This window comes from Anabrus simplex, chromosome 8, assembly GCF_040414725.1.
Source record: "Anabrus simplex isolate iqAnaSimp1 chromosome 8, ASM4041472v1, whole genome shotgun sequence".
In the NCBI taxonomy this organism is placed as follows: domain Eukaryota; kingdom Metazoa; phylum Arthropoda; class Insecta; order Orthoptera; family Tettigoniidae; genus Anabrus; species Anabrus simplex.
In genome coordinates this window covers 10,792,684-10,811,364 of record NC_090272.1, presented here as the reverse complement: position 1 = coordinate 10,811,364, position 18,681 = coordinate 10,792,684, and the positions used below count along the sequence as shown (strand labels likewise).

At 39.8% G+C, this 18,681-nt stretch overlaps 1 protein-coding gene across 6 annotated transcripts in view; it reads left to right on the top strand.

Moving 5' to 3' along the window:
• LOC136879001 (zinc finger protein 665) overlaps positions 1–14,412 on the top strand; it is a 132,278-nt gene extending 117,866 nt beyond the window's left edge. For all 6 annotated transcript variants that reach the window (XM_067152682.2, XM_067152680.2, XM_067152677.2 and 3 more), the window contains 3 exons: positions 453–509; positions 10,272–10,531; positions 12,430–14,412. In XM_067152682.2, the coding sequence (XP_067008783.2) occupies positions 453–509; positions 10,272–10,531; positions 12,430–14,272 (2,160 nt within the window). In that variant the 3' untranslated portion in view covers positions 14,273–14,412. The remainder of the gene's footprint in view (positions 1–452; positions 510–10,271; positions 10,532–12,429) is intronic.
• Positions 14,413–18,681: the final 4,269 nt, after the last annotated feature.

Sequence of the window (18,681 nt, the reverse complement as noted above, 5' to 3'; positions counted from 1 at the left end):
TCGGGCATAATCAGTGAAGCAGATGTAGGTCTCTACAATTTTGTAAAGGTGTCGTCAGGCAGAATGACAACCCTGGGTAAAGATATTCCTTGATATGCAGCTCTTCCTGTTCTCTCGCTTCTAGATCGGTAGTTGTCTTACCCTCACCTTTTGTCTATGAAGCCATTTTATTCCTGATTTGCCAGTGATTTATAATTTCTGGCTGCATTTCATCTAACGCTTCGTGCTTTATAACACGATAGTTCTCTTACCATCCACTCCACTCTCATTCTGTTTCCATCCTACTTCTCATTGTTCTGAATTGTGTGAATGGTTTTTGTTTCATTCTAGCTTAAGATTGTCATTTCATATTTACACAATTACTTCTTAATTTGTTCAAATGATCAAATGTTGTCTTGAGATCTTGAAAATCATATTCCTAAAATCTTAAAATTTGTGTTTTTTGCATTCAGACTGAGGAAGACCTGAAAGAAGAGGCACCAGAGAGTGTCTTCATTGCAGTCCAGGAGGTAAATAAAGGAAATTCATTTATATTTAAATATTATTGTAGTTTATGCAAGATTTATGTTGGTTGTTCTGTTTTGTAAATAATGTGAGGCTTATTAACATAGGCTCTTCTATGGTTAAATAACCAGTGTTTTGCTCCAGTATGGCAGTTTATCTGCTGTACCTCTGCAAGATGCTTTATGATTATGAAAGCCAAATGCAGGCATTATATCTGCCCTAGTACACTGTTCACTTTAAAGGGGACTTGTCTTAGCGGTAATTGGCAGTTACATACTTCAATTATATTAAATTGTATTATATATATTTTCGCAACCGAAACAATTACAGGCTTGATCATTAAGCTATTCACCGAGTTTCATCGGCATTTGAAAGCACAGTGCCGGACATTGAGTATGTTGCGCTGATCTTCAGGAGCTAGCAACTTGTTTCAATCAAGCGACTCGTCTTCGACTTCTACACAGTTTTGGGACTTCATATTTATTAAATTATGTTGTGACTTCGCGCCTGATATTATACGCAGGCTGGCTCACTTAACTGTTCACCTCTTCTCGTGAACATTTTGAGACACAGTGCCGAACATTGCGTGTGTTGTGCTACTCTTCAGAAGATTGCGCCTTACTTCATATAAGTGACTGACTTTCTACTTCTTCTAGATTTTACGATTTAAAATCGCGCAGTGCTAATCCGCATTATCTTATATTGCTTCCTGAACTGTTTTTGTGAAAGACTCATCCTTTAATTTCTTGTTTTCCTATGCATTGTTTTTGTATTTTTATTCGGCTGATGATGACCCAGATTGGTGGTCGAAACCGGTACCGCTTCTGCTTATTAAATAAGAATGTAACACTACATTTCGTATTTACTTGTATTGAGTAGGTTGAACTACGTTATTTGTTATTTCAATTTAATTACGATTCCTTCAGTCATTGCAAACCACATTGTATCACATTTTGCAGATACGGCCAACTCTCGGAGATACGACCCTGCATTTCTACCAATTAACTGCGAAGCAGAGGCCCACCATCTCTCTTTTGCCTATTGTGCTTCGCATCCCTACAACGTGCCTTTCACGGAGTGGGAGTTGTGGAGTGCACTTGCACAGTGCAGAGACACGGCTCCTGGTGCAGACCAAATCCACAATCAAATGCTTTAAATGTTTAAGCATTTGAGTTGCAGATGTCTCAAGGATAACCTCACCCTATTCAACAGAATATGGAGTGAGGAAGTGTTTCCATCTCAGTGGGGGGAGGGAATTGTGATACCAGTTCCCAAGCCAGGTAAAGATCCAAAACTCCTGGATAGTTATTGGCCAGTATGCCTTACAAATGGCCTTTGTAAGCTATTTGAAAGGATGGTTAACCAGTGTCTTATGTGAGCCATGGGAAAGGAAGGTCTCTTGTCTAACTACCAGTGTAGTTTCCGCTCTCATTGGTCTGCCACTGACCATCTGGTCAGACTGGAGAGCGCCATTCAGGAGGCCTTCTCAGAAAGGAAAACCTGGTCGCCATGTTTTTTAACCTGGAGAAAGCTTACGATACTACCTGGCGATATGGGATTCTCTCCACTCTACACCAGTGGGGATTTCGGGGAAATTTGCCAACGTTTATTGAGAACTTCATGTCCCTCTGGCTCTTTGGAGTCTGAGTAGGGAATGCTTTTTCTCAGTAGTACGTACAGGAAAATGGAGTACCTCAGGGATCGGTACTGAGTGTCGCGCTGTTCGCAATTGCCATCAGCGGCATGGTTGTTCCATCGCTTAGCTCTACATTATAGCTCCAGAAGTGTGGTGTTTGCTGAGAGACAGCTACAGCAAGCTATTAACCGAGTCGACAGAAGGGTCCTGCAACATGGTTTTTAATTTTCAGCAGCGAAAACCTCAGTTGTACACTTCTGTCCATGTCGGCTTGTGCATCCTGTACCAGAGCTTTGCTTGCAAAACAGTATCTTACCAGTGATAAACACCTGCAGATTCCTGAGTCTCCTAGCAACCCCACATCAATCTGTTAAAGGTTGCCTGTTTGAAGGGACTTAACATGCTTAAGTTTCTCAGCGGGTCTTCATGGGCAGGGGGGATGCTGACCGTGCAGTGCTGCTACATTTTTACACGGCAACGGTCCTCTCCCAAATTGAGTATGGAAGTGCGGCTTATGGCTCAGCATCAAAATCTATGCTCAACCTTTTAGACAGTCTTCACCATAGTGGAGTAAGGCTGGCAACGGGAGCTTTCCGTACTAGCTCCATTCCCAGCCTGCTCGCTGAAGTGGAAGTTCCATCTTTACGAATAAGGAGGCAGCAGTTACTCCTCATGTACACTGTCAAAATTTGTGAACTGCCGCTACATCCAAGCTACCAATTCATATTTAGTACCCAATACCACCACAGATACCAAGACTGGCCGAATGCCACACGGCCGGTTGGGTTTCGAATTGATAGCTTGTGTCGTGATTTAAATATAGATATCGTAGTTGCCTTGAACAAACTTTCAGCGAGGTACCTCCGTTTATGGTTCCACGACCATGGACCCAAGGTGAACACGGATTCCTCCGTTTATCGGAGGTATTTCCAGGACTTCGTTCACCAATATCCGGCGGCAAAACATATCTTCACGGATGGTTCTAAAATCGGAGAAAATGATGGTTGCCTAGTGTATGTAGCATGTATACTGCTGAGAGCCATATTAGAAGCTCTGCAGTTTGCATTCGGAGACAGAAGAAACCACTTTCTTATGTGTACTGACTCGCTAAGCTCTCTGTAATCCATTGAAACTGTAACCTTTACTACAGTGGTTACACGAAACAAAGCACTAAACACAATAAAGGGGGGAAATCTTAGCTGAAATTACGCGGATCACCGCCGACAAAAACATACGTAAATATCAGTAGGGCCAACTAGTGGACAATAAACCAGGAAGGTAGAAAAGGCTGGGAACCTACCAAAGGCATGGATATGGCTTAGATCGTAGATTCAGAAACAATTAACCGTGATCCTTAATTTCGAAAAATATTATTTACAAATGGATTTTACAAATACATTCCGAACAAAATCCGTCAACTTGCAACTTACGAACTATATGCTCCTGTGGTACACATAACTTAAGAGGTTCTTTGATAATGCCTTCGTACAAGTTCAAAATTTCAAACCAACTATACATCTAGTTACAAATCCAGTTGTACAATGCAATTTACAGTGAAGTAAACGTACTCTCCAAAACTCTAGCATACATCAAGTGACACTGAACTACCAGAGGCAAACCGCAAGGTAAATATATTAAACTACAGTCTACATATTTAGTGAAACAAGAAAAGGGAATGCCTTGAAAACAAACAGGCAAGCCCAGCTGGAAGGCTAAGGCGTCATAAATAATTAATTTGGCGAGTCTAGGTTAGGCTAGGGCAGACTCCTATACGAAATAGCAACCGAACATTACGGAAATTTTAGCCGGAACGGAATTCAAGAGTGCTTACCCGAAGGTGGCCCATCCCGGAAGAGAGACGTCGCCCACGACGTAAAACTTCAGACAGACAAACGCAGACTAAGGCAGACCAGGCCAAGACAAGACCAAGACAAGACAAGACCACGAAATGCTGACTCGCACTCTATATAAGGGTAAACCCTGGCCTTGGAGTAGCCAATCAGAATGCACGAGTCCGCCTATGCCCCCCAGATTCACCAATCACAATTCCTACTCCAGACGCGAACTTTAAATAACATTCTCGAATACACATGCTCGCGAACCTTCCATTTCCAGAACAGTCAGAAACTATATTCTAGAAGACATAACCAACAAAAATACAACACACCCTGCTCAAAAATTCATGTAGCCTTTCTGGATACTTCCAGTAAGTACAAAACTGAAATCTACTATTTACAAATATCATATGTTATGAAATATTACACTGTACAGGTTAGGTCGTTACAAATAAAACATATTACCACACTTTACAATCAAACATTTTCCACTTCCACTACATTGTTCACTTGTGACAGAAACCTGTTTCTCGCAACACCCACTGGTACAGCGGATTCATGACCTTCTAGCCAGGTTAAGTGATGCTGGCACCAGAATTACTTTCACGTGGCTTCCAAGCCACATTGGGTTTGCAGGAAATGAACTTGCGGATGAAGCTGCAAAGGAAGCGGTACTTTGACCTCCAAGACCTATCAATGTACCTGCTAAAGATATTTGTTCTCAGCTACGTGGAACCATCTTGGTGTCCTGGAGTCCCCCTATTTTTTTGCTATTTACTTTACGTCGCACCGACACAGATAGGTCTTATGGCAACAATGGGACAGGAAAGGCCTAGGAATGGGAAGAAAGCGGCCGTAGCCTTAATTAAGGTACAACCCCATCATTTGCTTGGTGTGAAAATGGGAAGCCATGGAAAACCATCTTCAGGGCTGCTGACAGTGGGGTTCTAACCCACTATCTCCCAGATGCGAGCTCACAGCTGCGTGCTCCTAACCACACGGCCAACTCGCCCGGTGAGTTCCCTTTTAGTCACCTTGAACAGCTAGCTTAAAAAACTCAAACAAACCCAGCTAATTGTTAGTACTTACTGCACCACCTATACCTAATGGGCCAGTGCACGTAAAATATATCAGGATGCGACACATAAAACCTACGCACCCAGAACATGACATAAGCATAGAACAAGGTAAGAACTTACCTCCAGGTGGTAGGAAAGACACCAATACCCCGTGAAACCAAGTACCAGCCTGCCAGGGCATCAAATTGTTAAGAACAGAACAAAGACAAATTTTCTTGGAAACAAGAAGAATTTCATTCAAGATTTCAGTTAGTGAACATTAACAGCATTTGAAAATTATCCTCACTATTAAGAAAAATTAAAGATATGCTGGTTGAGATTAAACCTCAAAAATGAAACAATTGTCAAACTGCCGGCCGTCAAAATTGAAATAAAATGAGTAAATAAAATCATTACCTTATGTACAGGATTAGAAGCATGTCTCAATAGTTCATGGAAGGTGCAGGGATTCTCTCTACAAATGGAACTTTGTACCATCTCCAGAATGTGACTGTGGAGCCCCTCGCCAGACTATTCCCCACATTGTAAGCGAGTGTCAACTACGGGCTTATCCAGGTAGTTTGAAAGACTTCCTATCTCCAGCAGCGGAAGCACTACAGTGGATTGAAAAGTTGGACATTCAGATATAAGAGATAACACTAATGCCTGAAGTGAATCAATGTTTTTGTTATTGTGTATATATTGTACATTATGTATATAATTTCCTTGCCATATGCTAATAATAATAATAATAATAATACATATACAACAAAAAGTGCTTTTCCCTGAACACAATAATTCGTCACTACAACATTGTCATCAAACCAGTATCGCTGTATGCATCTGAATGCCTTATCCTGTCCGAGAAATGTTTGCTTGCGAATTTAGAGAGGAAAGAAAGAAAGATCCTACACGCCATACTTGGTCCAAACTACAAAAATGGCGTCTACATTAGAAAATCCAGGCAAGAAGTATACTCTAAGATAGAGAAGATCACGGACACAATGCGTAAAGGCAGAGTTCACTTCTACGGTCATGTACGACAGATGATCGACTCTCGATGGACGAAACGTATCTTCAGTACATTTGACTCAAAACCAAAAACGGCAATGCCATGGTACGTTAATGTCAAGAAAGATCTTAAAGAATTGGGCCCACAAGCAGAAGATGCACAAGACTGAAATCTTTTCAGAGCAGCCATCAAGACTTTTGGGACTTTCCGGGACGAAAAACGGGTAACTGGTGCTAAATGGACAGAAGAACGTCTTGCTAAACACAGTGAGCTAATGAAAATGATGTGGATCAAGGAAAACATGAACAAATGCCAGAATGTAAAGTGAGGCTTATCGTGGTCCCTAGTTGGCCGATTAGCGAAGTTGAATGAATAATAATATATATATATATTTTTTTACGAGTGAAGTGTGGGAAATCTTTCATTAGACACTTCTGGGGGTTCGCACTCCACAAGTGTGTGAGATTCCTACTCATTAAAACCCACACGCCCTTTTCCCACGATGTATATCTCCGCCCTGGAACTGCTCTCGCATTACTTCGGGGCGGTGTCGTGCTAATTTCTCAGTTTTCTTCTTTCTTTATTTCTCCTTACTGCCGTTCATGAGCATTCATATCTCTCCTTTTCTGACGCAGGATGCCTTCTACATGTACTGCTATCTGATCCCAAGATTCCTGGTTTCGTAGCATCACCTGCACAATAGTTTCTGGCATCAACTCTCCTTGTTCAGTATATAAACATCTTCTCCGAGTTGACCAATGATAGCATACGAAAAATGTGTGAAATACATCTTCTATATCATTGCAATAAATATACGCCGAATCGCTCGCTCTACCTACTCTATGTAGAAATTTCCGGAAGTATCCGTGACCCGTCATTAGTTGCGTAATGTAAAAGTTAACCTCACCATGAGCTCGGGCAACCCAATCAGCTAGGCATGGTATCAGCCGCTTAGTCCATTTTCCTCGAGGATCTTCCTCCCATGTTTGCTGCCATTGCTCCATTCGTTGCCTATAAGCTAGCTCCTTAGCGCGCTTCTTTCTGAGCTCTCCTTGAGTTTGCAAGACTTCCTGTCTCTCTAAGGTAAGTAAATCAATCGGTGCTACTGTTGCTATTGTAAGGACCGCAGGTTCGGATACTGTGCGTTGTGCGCTTGTAATTGCATAAAATCAGTTTCATGGTCCGTATCGCACTTCAATAGATTCACAATTAAGTATTTATTATTTTCCACCTAGTCGATACAATGATTGCTTAAGGCAATTTAATGGTTAAAAGTGGTACATGTTTCGTATTTTATCAACATCTTCAGCCACATAACACTGTTTAGATGAAAAATATATAAAATTGACAAAGTAATGCTTAAGAGGAAGTGTCCTTAAAATTAACATAAGATTGACAACATTAAAACAAACAAAAACTCAAGAGAAAATATATAAATTATTACTACAATTGAAAGCAGTTGTCAAGGAAACACTTGTACAATATTCCATAGAGAATATGTCCTAAATGAATATTCTTTTCTTAATAATTCATGAAAAAAGGTCAAATTATAAATTATAAATTATACAGTTTATAAGTAATTGTCAAAATGAAGAAAACCAGATATCACAATGTGGTTCTTATTATTAATGCAGATGAAAATATAACTAATTACTAGTTGTCAATTCTTATTAAGCCTGCTTTCCTTTGGAACAGTAACTCCTGTCGTTCCTTTCACAGTCTTGTGTCTGGTGTAATATTGATGATGCGTTTTTCCTCGCTCTTGCACCTGAGGAGGAGGAGGAGGAGAGCGGGGCATATAGGTGTGTCAAGAACCTCCTTGCTGCCACCTATAGCTTCAACTGAGGAGGAATAATTTGTAGGGCTATCTGTAGATGGAGAAATTCCAATTCTTTTTTCGTGATCTTTCTCAAGCATTTTCAGATATACTAGAATTTGATAATATAAAGGATTCTTATATTCTACAGCCTCATTAGATCTTCATATGCATTCATTAAGCTGCCCTTCTTTAATTTCTTTATGATGGTCAGGTCTTGTTCTATGTTGGTAAATTTATGACCTGTGGCAGTCATGTGTGATCCCATAGCTGAGAATCTTCTATGTTTTTCAGCATTCACATGTTCCAAATATCTAACTTTAAAATTGCGGCCAGATTGTCCTATGTATGTATTCTTGCATTCAAAGCATGTGAGTTTATATATTCCTGAATCAAAAAATTTATCTTTTTCCGAGAGATTTATTGTATCATGGTTGAAAATACTATGTTTCATGTTGTTCATCATCATCATCATCATCATTTCCCTTTATCCAGCTGTAGCCGGGTAGGGGCAAATATGGTTCCTCTCCACTTTCTTCGGTCTTTCCACCACTCCTCCTCCAACACTGTGTCCCAGTCCAGGTTTCTTTCTATAATGCTACGTTGGATGGTATCCTTCCATCTCAATCGAGGTCGTCCACGGCCTCTCCTTCCTTGGATTTGCATTTCCATCACCTTTTTTGCCATTCTTTCGTCGCTCATTTGCTTTATGTGCCCAAACCATCTTAGTCGGCTCTTCTCTATTCTATCATTCATTTTTTCCACTCCAATTTCTTCCCGGATTTTCTCATTCCTTATTTTGTCTCGTCTACTCTTCTGTATCATACTCCTCAAGAATTTCATTTCGGCTGCCTGTATTCGACTCTCATCCTTCTTTGTCATTGTCCAAGTTTCTGCTCCGTAAGTTGTTATGGGTACGTAATACATCTTGTACATAGTATCCTTTGCTTCCATTGGCACATCTTTGTCCCATAACATATTTCTTACACTATGATAGAAACAACTTCCAGCTTGAATCCTTTTACTAATCTCAGCATCCAGTCGAGCATTCTCCATTAATTCACTCCCCAGGTATTTAAACGTTTCCACTACTTCCAGGGGCTTGTCTGCAAGTCTAATCTGACCTTTCCCTTCTTTCTCCCCTCTCGTCATAACAAGAGTTTTACTCTTTTCTACACTTATTTTCAATCCACATTCTTCAATCTTCCCATTCACCACATTCAACTGTTCTTGAACCTTCCTGTCGTCTTCTCCCTAAATCACAATATCATCTGCAAATAACATCATGTTCATTTCTCTTCCTCCATATGCTGCTTTTGCTGTTCTCATGATGTCATCCATTACTATTGTAAACAGGATTGGTGATAGAACACTTCCCTGTCTCAGCCCACTAGTTATTTTGAACCAACTTGTCCTGCCAACTTGTGTTTGCACGCAACTACAACATTCCTTATACATTCATGTTGTTATTGGTGGAAAATGCAATTTTGAAATTTTTTCTCTTAAATAAATTTGTTATTACGTGTATGTTTGGATTATTATATGTGAACTTGATGTATTTTTCAGTTTTACTAGGTTCGATTGCTAATTTGGAATGCTGCTTCTCTGAAAATTTATTAATTATTTTATCAATCATGTTATTGTTGAAACCATTCAAGAGGGCTTGTTTATTCTGTACTGCAGTGAAAACAGACAGAGGGATTTTCACGGAACTTTATTACTTACACTTTTTTTTGTCATAAGATTTTTCCGATACAGTAAAAATAAGGGAAATATCAGTGGCAGTGGTGTGAAAGTTCACATTCAAGATAGTTACTAAGAAGATCATCCTGGCCATATTTTAAATGCTTTGTACATCTTTGTACATCTCTCTCTACCTTTTGAATATTAACCTGACACTTGGTTTTTATGGTAGAAGAAAGAGATTAAAAAAAAAAAAAAAAGGCGGGGGGGATATGAAATTGCAAAGGGTTACGGAGGGCCAGGAACACACCGCAGACGGGAGAGGCTATCCACTGTTATTACTTCAGTAATTTGTTATTTATACACATCAAGAAAGCCAGCAAGGGACATGACAGTAAAAGACTTTTGTGTGTTGGGTGTTAATTTTAAGTGTTCATTTTAATTTTCTTGGTTTCTATAAGATAGAGATGGGCCTAATCTTTAAAGTTACAGTTTGTGGAAGGGAGAAATAGGGGGTGATCAGGTGTAATTTATTATTGGAGTGTTCACTGTTGTTATCATCAGCACACAATTCTAATGAAGCACTAGCAGAGCTGTGGCAACTGCTGGCAGTCAAGTTCCAAAATTACAGACATTTAAACAAGTCAAGCAGATTATCTGCTCCTGTCCCAGGAGGTTCTACTTTAATTCTGTTACTAGTTATAATACGGTGTTTTATTTATTTCAGGACCATCTTCTGATGAAAGGAGAGGTGACCATCTATGAATCTGAAGATGTTCCACAGCCAGTTCAATGTAGTGAAGGTTTTGGTGAGCAGGATACAAACTGTAGTATTGAACAAACAACAGACTCCTTGAATTATGTTGAGGAGCGTACCTCAGCTGCTGTTGTCAGTTCCAGTAACGAGCAGAATGCTGAAGCTGACCCAAGTTCCAGTAACGATGGCCAAATTATTGCAGTGGCAAACCGCAGTAATGTTAAAAATAGGTTGGTACTTTATTTTTGTGTTTCCTCTTTAATCTTTTAGTATTGTAGTGTTATTTCACATGAAGTGTTTAGGATTTGCAAAACAGTGTTATCATTAAAGGTGGGAATTTGCATATTTGCCTATTTTATTCATGTGTTCAGAAATGAAGGCTTTTGAGAGATAAATCCATTTTAGGGTCTTTTTAGCTAGATTTAGTTGCTTTTATTTTGCCTATAAATGCTTATTTCAGGGGTGTGCCTGTTTGGAGTATAATTGCCTATTTGATGCCTTTTGACTGTATTTTAAAGAAGCCGATTTTCTTCCAGTTCATTATATTTTAGCAGGTGTGCTCGACAGAATTATCTTCTCAATTCTCAATATCTGTTTACCCCACGAACAAAAAACGGGAATTCTCAGAAGTCACCAGAAATAGTGCTTGGAAATTTCCATCAGGAGAAACAAGGAACAATTTGACGTCAGCCGTCTGAACCACTCAGCCTGGCTAAAGTGAAGAGAAACGAATAGACATAACTACTAATGGACATAATGGGAAGATTTTGAAGGGATACCGACATTTCCCCTTGGCCGAAAGTGATGTTGCTTCTTGAATAATTCTGCCCAGTTTAGGGCCGAGTCTTGCTAAATTATGACAAAAAGTTAGGTTACGGGTACATGCCACGACAACTTCAAATGACGTGATTTTCTAACACTCAATGAGGGTGGCAGCCTTTTGGGCACATACGATGCAGGATCTATTGCAGGCAACAGAAAATAATCTTCATGACAGCTGACCCACCTGACCAGAGCCAGCTAATAGTAACAAATAAAATGTTCACAGATCTGAAGTTTATAGTGCCTCCATTTTAATTCTTCTATATAAGTAAGAATACTGCTAGGGGCAGCTTGGTGGGTCCCTGGCAAGCATAAAGGAAGGATCTCTCCTCTCCGCAATCGTTTCATGTCATTTTTATTATTTTTTCAGATCAAGTGTTTAAAAATACCATATATGTCAACATAGAACATCTGGGATGCATCCGACACAAGTACAGAAAGCGGTATCAACGCAGCCTTTCTATCAGTCCACTGTGAACAGCACTACTGTTGTGTGCCTTCAAGGACACCGCATTGAATTGCGAAGCTAAGAACGTGCCAGCTATTTAACCATATCTTTGTGTGCCGTTTTTGACTTGATCAATGACAGTCTCCAACAGAGGAACTTTTCAGTATTTTTCAAGATATTTTAACAGGAAGCACTAATGAAACATTTTAACAGGATGACACACATGTATGGATATTACAGCCTTATAGTAATTTCATCATATATTTTACATGTCGTGCACATAGTTCATCCCAGATGCTTTCAATACTTTTTTTTTCCTATTTGCTTTACGTCGCACCGACACAGATAGGTCTTATGGCGATGATGGGATAGGAAAGGCCTAGGAAGGGAAAGGAAACGGCCGTGGCCTTAATTAAGGTACAGCCCCAGCATTTGCCTGGTGTGAAAATGGGAAACCACGGATAACCATCTTCAGGGTTGCCAACAGTGGGATTCGAACCTGCTATCTCCCGGATGCAAGCTCACAGCTGCGCGCTCCTAACTGCATGGCCATCTCGCCCGGTTAATTCCTTTTAACGTCATTTGTGTTTGTTCATTTGTTTTAGTCATTAGATGTATTTGTACAGTTTCATTTTATGACTGGTGATGGCCAGCCAAGGCCAAAACTAGTTCCAGGATTAAAAATGTAATGTAAACATTGCGTATTATAGTATTAAAAAGGCGGGCCATTACGACATAAGTTTAGTTATTATTGTGATCACAATACAGTACGAATCAAAAGCATGAAGTTTATATCTTTGAAGTAATTTGTTATTGGCATGTTTTAATATTGATATTTTTCTTTAATTTCTCTTCCAGGTCTGCACCAGCTACAGATGATAGGCGTTTACAATGTGATCATTGTGGAGAAAGTTTTCTGGACAAGAATAGTTTAATATTACATATCAACATGCACAGTAGACCAGTATTTCAGTACCAGTGTGAAATTTGCTCCAGAAGTTTCTCCACTCGATTTATTTTGTCGAGACATCTCCGAGAACACAACCCGGATAACGTGCAATTCAAATGTGACACGTGTAGCCAAGAGTTTTCAGATCGTGAAGATTGGGAAGAACACATAAATTCACACACAGACGATCAACGTTATTCTTGTCATAAATGTGGGGAAAAGTTTGTGCAGCGTGAACATTTGTCAGAACATCTGTTGACTCACAGGCAAGATAGACCCCACAAGTGTGAAACGTGTGGAAATAACTTCTCAAGTAAAGTGAGGTTATTGGTACATATGAAAGGACATTCACATGGGGTAGAATTTAAATGTGATGTATGCAAAAAGAAATTCCTCACTAAGAGTCGTCTCACTGTACACTTGAAGTCTCATCCAGATGGTCGTCCTCAACATGTCTGTCACATTTGCGAAAAAGTGTTTCCATCGACTACAAATTTATCGGCTCACATTAGAAGTCACACCGGGGATCGTCCGTACGTTTGTCAGGTCTGTGGGAAGACTTTTATACAACGAGGTCATCTGACCGAACATCAGTATAGGCACAGCAGTGAAAAAGCTTTCAAATGTGAAGATTGCGGTAAGGCTTTCCAAACTAAAAGGTTCTTGAGCAAACATAAATTGTCACATTCACGTCAGCGTGTGGACAAGCACTTGAGAGCTCGTGTAGTTGTAAGGAAATCTGCTCGGCGAAATATCGAAAGAAACTATGAATGCGAAACCTGTGGAGACATTTTTCCAACTCGGGGCACTTTGGCAATACATTTAATGAAGCATCCAGGACCACTGCCTTTTGAGTGTGAAATATGTAAGAAAACATTTTCCTTAAAGACCTGTCTTACATTACATATGCAAACGCATTCTGTCTGTCATCCTTCAAAGTGCAACCTTTGTGGTAAGACTTTCGTAAGTGATCTTGGTTTAGCAGTCCATATGACAAAACATTCAATAGATCATCCTTTCAAGTGTGACCAATGTCCAAAATCGTTTTCTCGCAGAGCATCTTTAAATATCCACACAAGACGGCATAACGGTGAGCGCCCTCATGAGTGCCCTACTTGCAAGCAAGCGTTTGCTTCGCGATATTATCTTCAGACGCATTTGAGGACACACACGGGTGAGCGTCCATTCCGATGCGACATCTGTGGCAAAGCATTCCAACAATCGAGTCATGTGACCGTGCATATGAGAATCCATAGTGGAAATCGTCCTTATTCCTGTGATAAATGTAACAAATCCTTCCTTCAGCACAGCCATCTGAAACTACATCTTTTATTTCATGACGGCATCAAGGCTTTCAAGTGCAAATTATGTGATAAAGCTTTCTGCGACAACAGTTCGCTGACAAAGCATGTTCGCGTGCACACAGGGGAACGCCCATATCAGTGTAATGTCTGCCAAAAACAGTTCCGCTGTAACAACAGTTACAAGTCTCACATGATATCACATTCGTCAGTCAAACCATTTCAGTGTGAAACGTGCGGTAAAGACTTCAGAAGTAAATCCCTCTTGCGAGCTCACGTTAAGAGCCATGCATCTAGTTACACTTGTGTTTCTTGCCCTGCAATTTTCAATACTGAGGCTGCTTTAAGGTTACATGCAGGGGTACATATAGATAAAGAGGAACTAGACATACTGCCATCTGAAAATTTTGTTCCTAATGGTGAAGTGATAGAGATAGAAAGTGACAGATAGGAGATGTAAGACTGGCATTCACATCTTACTTTGTTGTACATTTTGTCTCTTTATTGCTTTTATTTATGTTTTTCCCCTCTACTGTTAAGAGTCCTTCATGTATACACTTATCTATAAATGATAAAGGAGGATGAAAAATTTCCACTCTTCATTTGTTGCTGAAAAGCTAATGTTTAAATTATGAGGGTTACTCAAAAGCTACTCATTTTCAAAGCCAGTTTTATTCTACACCTTTGTTATTTTTACATTATACAATTAAACTTCATTTAATGACAAAAAAGGGATCTAACAATTTGTCTGCATTTGGGAGGTGTCATTTATTGAGAGGGAAGTTGCCCAATGTATCTCCAACCCTTGTCCCGTTCCTGTACAGGGTTGGGTATGAAGTGAGACGAATCTTCCTGATATCAACGTCATCAGAGGAGTTAACGCTTCAAGCTGGTATTAAAAGTTGGGCAAGTTTTACCCTACTGTCATAATACATTTTAGAAAAATATCACAGTTTTGTATGTTGTCACAAACATTGCTATAACTTCTAAACAACTTATCTGATTTTGTTCAAAATAAGTGGATATGCAGTTCATATCATGCAGATGTTGTATCTATATACAGTCCGGCTCCATGGCTAAAGGGTTAGCATGCTGGCTTTTGTTCCATAGGGACCCGGGTCGATTCTCCACCTAGGTAGGGCCCTCATTTTCACAGACATGCAGGTCACGTTATAGGCCCTCCACAAGAAAAAAGACCCGCACCAGGCCACCATTATTATTATTATTATTATTATTATTATTATTATTATTATTATTATTTCTTCTTGCGAACCGGCCAAACTTAGGACCACGCCAATACCACTTCACTTCCTTATCATCATCCCTTCTTCCTTCCTCTTTCTCCACAGTGCCTTCATACTTTCAGTATGTTGCACTCTTCACTCTTCAGTCTATCTTCCCCCTCTGCATTCTTTCTTTTCTTCCACAAGAACTTTTATGTTGGCAAGTCTTTTCCTGAATTGGTCTCTATCACGACATTCTTCATCTGCAATTCCTAACCTCTTGAGTTCTTCCTTCATCTGCTTGGCATATCCCCCCTGGCTCTTCAAGTAGTATATTTTATTAAAAGTTTGTTTATTTAACCTTGCTGGATCCATTCTGACCATGTGTCCATAGAATCGCAACCGTCTTTTCCTTATTGTTTCCAGGTCTTCTGTTCTTTTGTATATCTCCGTATTTGATCATAATCTGTAGTTTCCCTCTACCACTCTTGGGCCGTAAATCGTCCTTAATATTCTCCTTTCAGTCTTCAGTAGTTTTTCCAGGTTCATTAGTGTTGCTGTTTCCACCCCATACAGAATCACTGGTTTTATCACAGCATCATAATGTCTTATTTTGGCATTAATGGAAAGATTCTTTTTGTTGTAAATGGCTTTGGTGGCAGTGTTTAGCCTTTCCAACTTAAGTCTCCTATTTTCCATGGCCTCTTTATCCATCCCGTTGCTTCTGATAATCTCTCCCATGTATTTAAACTGCTTGGTGACCTTCCCATCACCATATTTCAACTTCATTGTTCTTTTGACACAATTCCTGACTGTGCTCATCATTTCTGTTTTTGTGAAGGAGATATTTAAACCTGTTTTCTCGGCTATCTCCTGTACTTCATTTATCTGTCTTATTGCTTCCTGTTCTGTCTCAGCGAAGAGTGCCAAATCATCAGCAAAGGCCAAACACTTGGGTTTGACATGTTTATTTTTACTACCTATTATAGCATTGTTTCCACAGTGTTTCCATGACCTTATCTAGAACCATGTTGAACAGTGTTGGTGATAAGCTGTCACCCTATCTCAGACCTATTTTTATCTGGAAGGGTTTGCTGATCTCTCCTCGAAATTTCACTTTGGATGTGGTGTTTGTTAGTGTTAACTTAAGTAAGTTGAGTGTTTTTTGATCGATGCCATATTCTCAATGTCCATCAATGTGTCTTTATCTGTTGAGTCGTATGCTTTTTGAAAGTCAATGAAAGATATGAAAATGTTCTTTGGTTGCGCATGTAATATTTGATTATCATTTTTAGACTCAAGATTTGATCGTGGCAAGAGCGCCCTCTCCTGAAGCCATCCTGATACTCTCCCAACTTTGGTCAATTTGTGGTGTCAGTCTGTTCAATAGGAGTTTAGAAAAAATCTTATACGTAACAGATAAAAGTGATATTCCTCGGTAATCGTTCACGTCTGTTTTAGGTCTCTTTATGTAGTGGGTGTATTAATGCCACTAGCCAGTCTTCTGGTATTTTTTTATCTCTCCAAATATTCCGAAACAGTTCTGTCACTTCATAGATAAAGGCGTCATTGGCTATCTTCCAGAGTTCTGCTATTACTCAATCTTCACCAGGTGCTTTGTTGCTCTTTAGAGAGTTTATTACTTCCTGTACCTCTTCCTCGTCTGTTGGTTCGGAATCTGGGTTCTGGATTGTGTCCTCCTCAATCTCCTATTTTTCCCGTGGCGATTCACAGTTAAGGTGGTCTTCAAAGTACTTTGCGAGGATCTCACAGTTATCTTTATTGTTCAGGGCAAGAGTTCCATCTGTTTCCTTGAAATGCAGCCTTGGTGCTATATAGCCTTTGATTCAATTATTATTATTATTATTATTATTATTATTATTATTATTATTATTATTATTATTATTATTATTATTAAGTCAGCAAAGATGATGCATCTGGATATGCTAGGAGTAAGGGAGAAAGTGATATCCAGGTAAGGGGAGATAACGAGGAAGAGATAGGAGATTATAAAGTGTACTTGATGGGTGTTATAAAGGGAAGGGCAGAGTCTGGGGTAGGGCTCTTCATCAGGAATACCATTGCATGCAACATAGTTTCTGTTAGGCACATAAATGAGTGAATGATGAGGGTAGATTTGTCAGTTGGAGAAATTAGGACTAGAATTGTGTCCGTGTATTCACCATGTGAGGGTGCAGATGAGGATGAAGTTGACAAGTTTTATGAAGCATTGAGTGACATCGTGGTCAGGGTCAACAACAAGGATAGAATAGTGCTAATGGGTGATTTCAATGCGAGAGTTGGGAATAGAACTGAAGGATACGAAAGGGTGATTGGTAAATGTGGGGAAGACATGGAAGCTAATGGGAATGGGAAGCATTTGCTGGAATTCTGTGCTAGTATGGGTTTAGCTGTTACGAATACATTCTTCAAGCATAAGGCTATTCACTGCTACACATGGGACGCTAGGGGTACCAGATCAATAATAGACTATATCTTAACAGACTTTGAATGTGGGAAATCTGTTAGGAATGTACGAGTTTTTTGCGGATTTTTCAATGATATAGACCACTATCTGATCTGTAGTGAACTAAGTATTTCTAGGCCTAGGGTAGAGAAAGTGAAATCTGTCTGCAAACGAATAAGGGTAGAAAATCTCCAGGATGAGGAAATTAGACAGAAGTACATGGATATGATTAGTGAGAAGTTTCGAACAGTAGACAGTAAGCAGGTACAGGGTATAGAAAGTGAATGGATGGCATACAGGGATGCTGTAGTAGAAACAGCAAGGGAATGCCTAGGAATAACTGTGTGTAAAGATGGGAAAAGGCAAACATCTTGGTGGAATGATGAAGTGAGAGCAGCTTGTAAACGTAAAAAGAAGGCTTATCAGAAATGGCTCCAAACAAGGGCTGAGACAGACAGGGATTTGTACGTAGATGAAAGAAACAGAGCGAATTAAATAGTTGTTGAATCCAAAAAGAAGTCGTGGGAAGAATTTGGTAATAACCTGGAAAGGCTAGGTCAAGCAGCAGGGAAACCTTTCTGGACAGTAATAAAGAATCTTAGGAAGGGAAGGAAAAAGGAAATGAACAGTGTTTTGAGTAATTCAGGTGAACTCATAATAGATCCCAGGGAATCACTGGAGAGGTGGAGGGAATATTTTGAACATCTTCTCAATGTAAAAGGAAATCATCCTTGTGGTGTTGTGAACAGCCAAGCTCATGAGGAGGAGGAAAATGATGTTGGTGAAATTATGCTAGAGGAAGTGGAAAGGATGGTCAGTAAACTCCATTGTCATAAAGCAGCAGGAATAGATGAAATTAGACCTGAAATGGTGAAGTATAGTGGGAAGGCAGGGAAGAAATGGCTTCATAGAGTGGTAAAATTAGCATGGAGTGTTGGTAAGGTACCTTCAGATTGGACAAAAGCAGTAATTGCACCTATCTATAAGCAAGGGAACAGGAAGAATTGCAACAACTATCGAGATATCTCATTGATTAGTATACCAGGCAAAGTATTCACTGGCATCTTGGAAGACAGGGTGCGATCAGTCGTTGAGAGGAAGTTGGATGAAACCCAGTGTGGTTTCAGACCACAGAGAGGCTGTCAGGATCAGATTTTCAGTATGCGCCAG